The 6,951-nt window shown below is 28.7% G+C and overlaps 1 protein-coding gene across 2 annotated transcripts in view; it reads left to right on the forward strand.

Annotated features, from left to right (window-relative positions):
* The window catches only part of LOC132939950 (uncharacterized), a 201,426-nt gene that overhangs the window by 181,567 nt on the left and 12,908 nt on the right, over positions 1 to 6,951 (forward strand). For both annotated transcript variants that reach the window (XM_061007389.1, XM_061007390.1), the window contains exon 7: positions 411 to 582. In XM_061007389.1, the coding sequence (XP_060863372.1) occupies positions 411 to 582 (172 nt within the window). The remainder of the gene's footprint in view (positions 1 to 410; positions 583 to 6,951) is intronic.

The raw sequence follows: 6,951 nt of genomic DNA on the forward strand, positions 1-6,951 counted from the left end.
TTTAAAATATATATATTTACTAGGCATAGTGAATTTCCATTAAAACTAACCAGAACCAGTTAATATCAGTAAATGTCAATTAAAATATTTAGCCAACAAATTTGATACTGTAAATAAATTTATTTTTTCCATGGTTTTTTTTTAAATATTAATTTATTTAAATATTATAAATTAACTAATATTATAAATTTATATTTAAATACATATTTATTTAAATATTAACCTAAAAAAATATTTTATTGTCCAACGTCATTAACATATTAGAATATTTATTATTAAAATATGATAATACATAATAATATTTATTTTAAGATATTATTATATAATGTTGTGACGGCGTCTGAGATAGGCAATTTAGCTGCGTGAAGGTAATTTTTTATCAAAATTTAATATTATTATTTTTTTTCCAGTTTGCGATTGGCTGTATCAAGACTTTTCTTGTAACAAAGACTCTTGTACGCTTGCTAGCCCAGGGTTTCCGGGAATCTATGGTACAAACCTTTATTGCAAGTACCATATAACAACAAGCTCCGTTCATACCAAAGTACGACTACAATTTCTCACGCTATCATTACCACTCAAGTAAGATATTATAACATTAATATTTTATTAATATAACGCATAGCATTATTTTTAGAAATAGGCCTTCTGTATAAATATTACACAAAAAGTTGACTATTTATTTACTATAATATTATGGTTATGTATACAGAAAATGGTAAAAATATATTAAATTCTTCCAATAAAAAAATTAAAAATTAAAATTCCAATTGATTACTGTACTAAAATAGAATAGCTATATTATTTATTTCTAAAATGTTTTGATGCGTATCAGACGAAATTATAATTTTTGAATGATAGGTAAGTTAATATGAAAATAATTTTACTTCAATATTTTTCACAACTACTGAAATTCCTTATTATTAGTTTGTACTTTGTTTCCTAAGAATATTTAAAATTTAAGCTGTATAATACATTATAAATTACAAACAATATATTATATAATATATTAATATACCACTGCACGAATTACACGTAATACATACTTAAAATAATATCATTTTTTTTATTATTATTATTATAAGACAAGAATATTATATACAATCTGTAATAAATTTATACAATATGAAATATGGGGAGGGGAGGGCGGACAAGTATACAGGACTGGACGGCGTGATAGAAGAGGGGGGGGGTCCAATGACCCTATTTCGTAAACTAATACACACTTATAACAATTTTAAGTTATACAATTCGGCGGAATGAAATGAATTACTAAAGTTAATTGATAATTTAATAATTCTTATTTTGTTTTCCATAAAAAAATATGTTACTTGTAACAAACTGAAAAATTATATTGCGATAAATTGTAGTATAATGAGTTCTATATTAGAGAGTCTCGTGGACATTGTAACATATTTTCAAATGTATATTCTTTTGATATTTCTGTACCATCAAGATGAACTTAATGCCACAATTATTTTTAAAGTTGTCAGAACAATAAAGGACAAGAACCGTTTGTTTAATTTCCTCACGTTGTTTTTGTAATCCACCGTATTGTTTTGATTGTTTTCATACTGGCACGTGTATACACTTTGTACTTGGGTCAACGGATGCTCCATTGTGTGTATAGTGGCCAGTAGGTATCTCTTAAACAAACTCACACAAGATTTTCATCCGTCAAAATCATTTATATCTAAAATTCAGATTGGATAGAAATCGAAATTTCATTGTGTGATAGTTGAAATATGGACAAGTGGTAACCACTCTTCTGTACAGTGAGTGTCGAATGGATCACTGTAATAGATGTGTTCAATTTTAATTCAATGATTATTGTATACGAACAACGAATCTGATTGGAGATGGTGTGTAAGCCTAGGATATTGCATATAATAATATTGATAATAGTAATTATGGGTAAAATTAATTATTTTTTGCAATAAACATTCTTTTTTGTAAAGATATGTTTTTTTTTTATTATTTTGATTTGTTTTTAAATTGAATGAATAAGAATTTAGTATAAAAACGTACAAATCCGTTTATAAACAGGTTAAACTTGGTTGAATATTTAAAATGGAAGCCTACTTAGATACAATTAAAAATTATAAAGACTGCAGTAGTCATACTGTATTTACTATTTATACTATAATTGAATAAAAATGTATTTTTAAATGGATAATTTTTCATCTTAATATGTGATTTGTCATATAATTTTATCATTGTGCAGTGAACATATTTTAAACAGTATGTGGTTGCTGTAATACATTTTTTAAAATTTTTAATCAAAATCATTCTTCATATAGTATTGATTTGGTAACAATCACCCATGTTTACATTCCAAACATAAGTAAAATATAAACTATTTTTTGCAACATTATTTATTAACAAACTTATATGATATTATTTAATACCACTGCAGATATCGTTATAATATTTAGTTTAATAGTGATAGATTATTATAAAGCTCGATTCATGAATTAAAATTAAAATTAAAAACCATGTGGTTCCCGCAAACTGTTTGTGACTCGTGAGTGCGTTAAAATAGTCTCGAGCGAAATGACTTCGCATTGCCGCACACCGAAAATATACTCGGTGGGATAATTAATCCAAACACTCTACCAAAACACACACACTGCACATATATTTGCGTATATTTAATATAATATATGTGTGCATAAACAAAACGAACAAAAGGACAATAAGCATGGTGAAGACGAATGGCGGTGGTGACGGAGGGGGGAGGGAGTGCATGAGATCGGATAAATATATTCCGAGCTCGTGTTGCAAACACAGCGGCGGTGGCGTGGTGGATTTCGACCCACCGACCCGAAGAAAATGTTTTAACCTCCAGGGGCGTCCGCAGTGGCGGCGCGTGTGTATACAGCCGTCGAAGAACGGTGGAAACGAAACAATAAGCGGACTCTCCGCGGGCCGACCAGTGGCGACCGGCGGCGGCGGCGGCCACTGCAGCCCGAGTGGACAATGATTGATAAAATGGTGGCGGCCAAAGAATATATTGTGCTCGCTGGAAAAGTCGGAAAGGAAACGTGACGTAAATAATACAGTGCGAGAAATTTCTTCCGGCCCGGCAATACCTACGCGTCGTATATAATAATATCCTTCCCGCCGTCCGACCGTCGGCGCAGGTGTGCAGCAGTGGCGATAGGGACAATAAGGTATATTCTGTGCTAGTGTGCATTTGTTTACAGTTCAACTCTCGTTCCGGACGCGATCTTCGACGCACGCCATCGTTTATCATCGCACAAAAGGGTCTCGACCGTGGCCAAAGACGATTTAAGGTCACGACGAAAAAATACGCACGCTCGCACTGAGTCCCGTTCGCGTCGTTATCATATACAATATTTTTATCATTACCCGCCACCTAATGGGCGGCGGGCAGGATCCCAAAGTCCTACGGGCTATACGGCGGTCAATATAAATAATAATGTATATTCACACATTACATCGCAGAGGTGACTCGCGTCCGCAGTTCTCGACAAAGTCGATGAGAATAATATATGATGATAACTTACATTTCGAAAGTTTTCAAGTTGTTATCCTTCTTTGTCCCGCCGTAAAATGTGCAACGGTGACTACATAATATTATTATATATATATGTGTAATGTAATATTGTGTCGGTAGTACTTTTGAAAGAGAAAAACAAATCACTTCAACCAATATACCTTTTATGGCCGATTTTGATTATGGCTAATAGAAAACTTTGTTCGATCAATAACTATTTACTATATAATAATAATAATAATAATAATAATAATATGTACATACTATGTATTTTCGACTTGTACAAAGAACTATTTACTTTCAGTTATATTGTAATCCGTTGCATTTGGTACGCGTTACAGTTTTAGCTATTATTATTAGGTATAAAAAAACGTGGAATTTCTCTATTGGAATTATAGACTCAGTTACCTATACATAGTCAAATAAAAATTTAAAAGGAACTTTTTCCTATTCTGCAAATGTTATGTTCACATAGTAAAATTTAGGTCACGCGGTCACACGGGCAGAGGTCAGAGTTTCATATCTCGCCGGATAAAATCGATTTTATAATTTTCTATAAAGATATTAAATCTAACCGTAATTGTTTTAAAAACGTTATCGCGTTTTGAAAGCATATTTGATAATTTTTAAACATATAATATATCCTTAAAAATAAGTTATGAATTATGCTTTAGAAACGTGATAACGTTTTAAAATAATTACGGTTAAATTTAATTTCTTTATAGAAAATTATAAAATTGATTTTATCCGGCGAGAAAGGATATAATATTATATATTTAAAAATTATATTATATACAATAATATTATATATTTAAAAATTATATTATATACAATAATATTTACTTTTAAAGACTCTGGACGTAACGAACTTTTTTAACGAACACCATATCTGTTAATGAGTGAAAGACTGTGAAATTTTTCTACATCCAACTTTTTTAATCGGGTATCTAAAGAAGCGATATTTTTATAAATTTTTAATCCATCACAATACTGACTTCACTACTAGATTTATCGATATCAAATGCCTATATAAGATATTTGATAGGTCATTAAAATTTTAAATGTTCTTTTTAACTTCTGATAGTTAACCACGATGGAACGTAGTTTAGATAGTAAATTAACTATAGTATTAAAACAAATCATAATTATAGTTATCTAGAAGTCTAAACTATGTATTATTATAATTAGTTTGGATCAACTAATAATAAATACATTATAATGACATTATAATATTAAGCTATTTTACTATTAATTCATGATTTTACTCAAATAACTATATGATTGTGAATAAAATTAGTTACATGAAAACCGTAGTTTTCTATAGCATTTTAAAATCAAAATGATAATATGAAACACCATCGATCATCATGATTCATGGTGCATTGAAGTGAGCAACCACCCGGTATGAGTGCACAACCACGGTGCTGAGTTTATTATAAACGGTGTTTTACAAAATTATTGATGTTTTTGTGCTTTGAGATTTTACCATAAAATTCAAACCACTTAAATTTATACTTTTTTTTTGCTTTTACATTGCTATATCTGCGTGTATTTATGGATATTATTTTCGTTTATTTTTTACGAGTAATATTATATTAGTTTTTTAACGTATTTGTTTGATAGCCTAACGCCACACGCTCTGGTATCATTACAAAAAGCTCCATTGTTTGATTTTTTTTTATCGAGTGTTATATTATATTCATGCCATTTTGAATTTCAAATATTTTGTGAGTATATAAAATGAAAACTGAATAAAAACGTAAAACGTAATATTTGCATATTTTCAAACTTATTATTATTCTAAAAATTGTCTTAAATCATTAGTTAAGGAACTTCTACTTAAACAGAGTTATAAATGTGCACTATCTTATATAATTTGTTCAAACGCCATCGTAGGGAATATTATAAAACCTAGCTATATACTTGTGTAGCCCCAAGTTAGTGTAACAACGCATTTACAGAAAATGTGTACTATCCCATCATTAGGTACATTACTTCAAGGTTAATTATGTATGTATTTATAAATTATATATAATTGATTTCATAAATTCATACCACATGCGCATTGCACATTTTTTGTTTGAAGATAATTTTAATTCATTCTTATAAAAAAAAAAAATAGTAATAAAAGTTGAGATAGTGCTTATGAATTATGATTTATATCTTGAATACAATTTATATATAGTATTTATTATTATTATATTTATAAGCTACAAAATATGCCGTATTTTTTTATCTCAAATTGAAAAATAAAATGTATACATATAAATATATAATCATATTATTACTATGTTTCTGAGTTGAATGAAATAAGGAATGTGATGAAGATTCGTTAATGATAACGACTAACTAGTTGTTATTGATAAGTTATTTTATTTAGTTTTACTCATATAGTTTTCTATATCTTAGTTTCCAGAAGAAATGTGCACAGTTTTTTTTCGTCACTAGACCGGTATACTTCAATTGTTTTGCGATGTACCCACTAGACTGCGTAATTTATTTCATACATTTTTATTTTAAATTCCAGTAAAAAAAATGCCAGGTACAATGTACATATAAATATACAAGTATGAATATAAGAAAAAAAATATTGTCATAAACGCTAATGAGTATTCTATAATTCAAAAACTTGATCATTATTATTTCATATTTTTGTTTATGCGATGATTCGTTTGCTTTTAAATTAAACAGTGAACATGAGTGTTGTAACACCAATCGACAAAAATGGACATAATACGAACTGACGATCACAGATTTAATTTAATGAGAAAATATTTTTTTTTTAATTATGATTTTTTTTTATTTTCACGACCTTGCGAGTGGGAGTGTGATTTGTTCAAGGGTTTTGAAACCAAACAGTACACTACCACGTGTATTATCGTATTAGTTATTATTATTATTATTCACTATGGTATTGCAATAATAGTGTTACTAGGAAATTTAAAAACCTATCGCACGCAAAGTACAATCGAGAAAATAATATCAGAAGCAAGCTTTATATACAATGCGTACGGAAAGTTAACGAACCGCGTAAAAGTGTTTTCCGTTCCGGAACTCTGAACGACTTGCATACGGATCGCAATTTTTCAAAATGGCAAGTTTAAGATGTTTTTATGTTTGTAACAATATACACCTCACGCTAGACGGGTTTTTTTATTTAATAAAACGTCCCATTATAACTCAATATTTTTATCAATGCTCTTTTGTTTACAGTACTGTTGAAATATGTTTTGTAAAATATATTTCAATAGGTACCTAGTACACACGTATATTGCACATTGTATCCGTATTAAATTTGAAGAATGCAAAATCGTATTTTAATGTAGAAATAAGTAATTTCCAATGAAAGTAATATAATATTATTATACTTTTAAATTATATTAATATTACAAATTATAATTCAAATGCCGTTAGTATTTTTTAATTACTTT

This window comes from Metopolophium dirhodum, chromosome 2 (assembly GCF_019925205.1).
Source record: "Metopolophium dirhodum isolate CAU chromosome 2, ASM1992520v1, whole genome shotgun sequence".
Lineage (NCBI taxonomy): Eukaryota > Metazoa > Arthropoda > Insecta > Hemiptera > Aphididae > Metopolophium > Metopolophium dirhodum.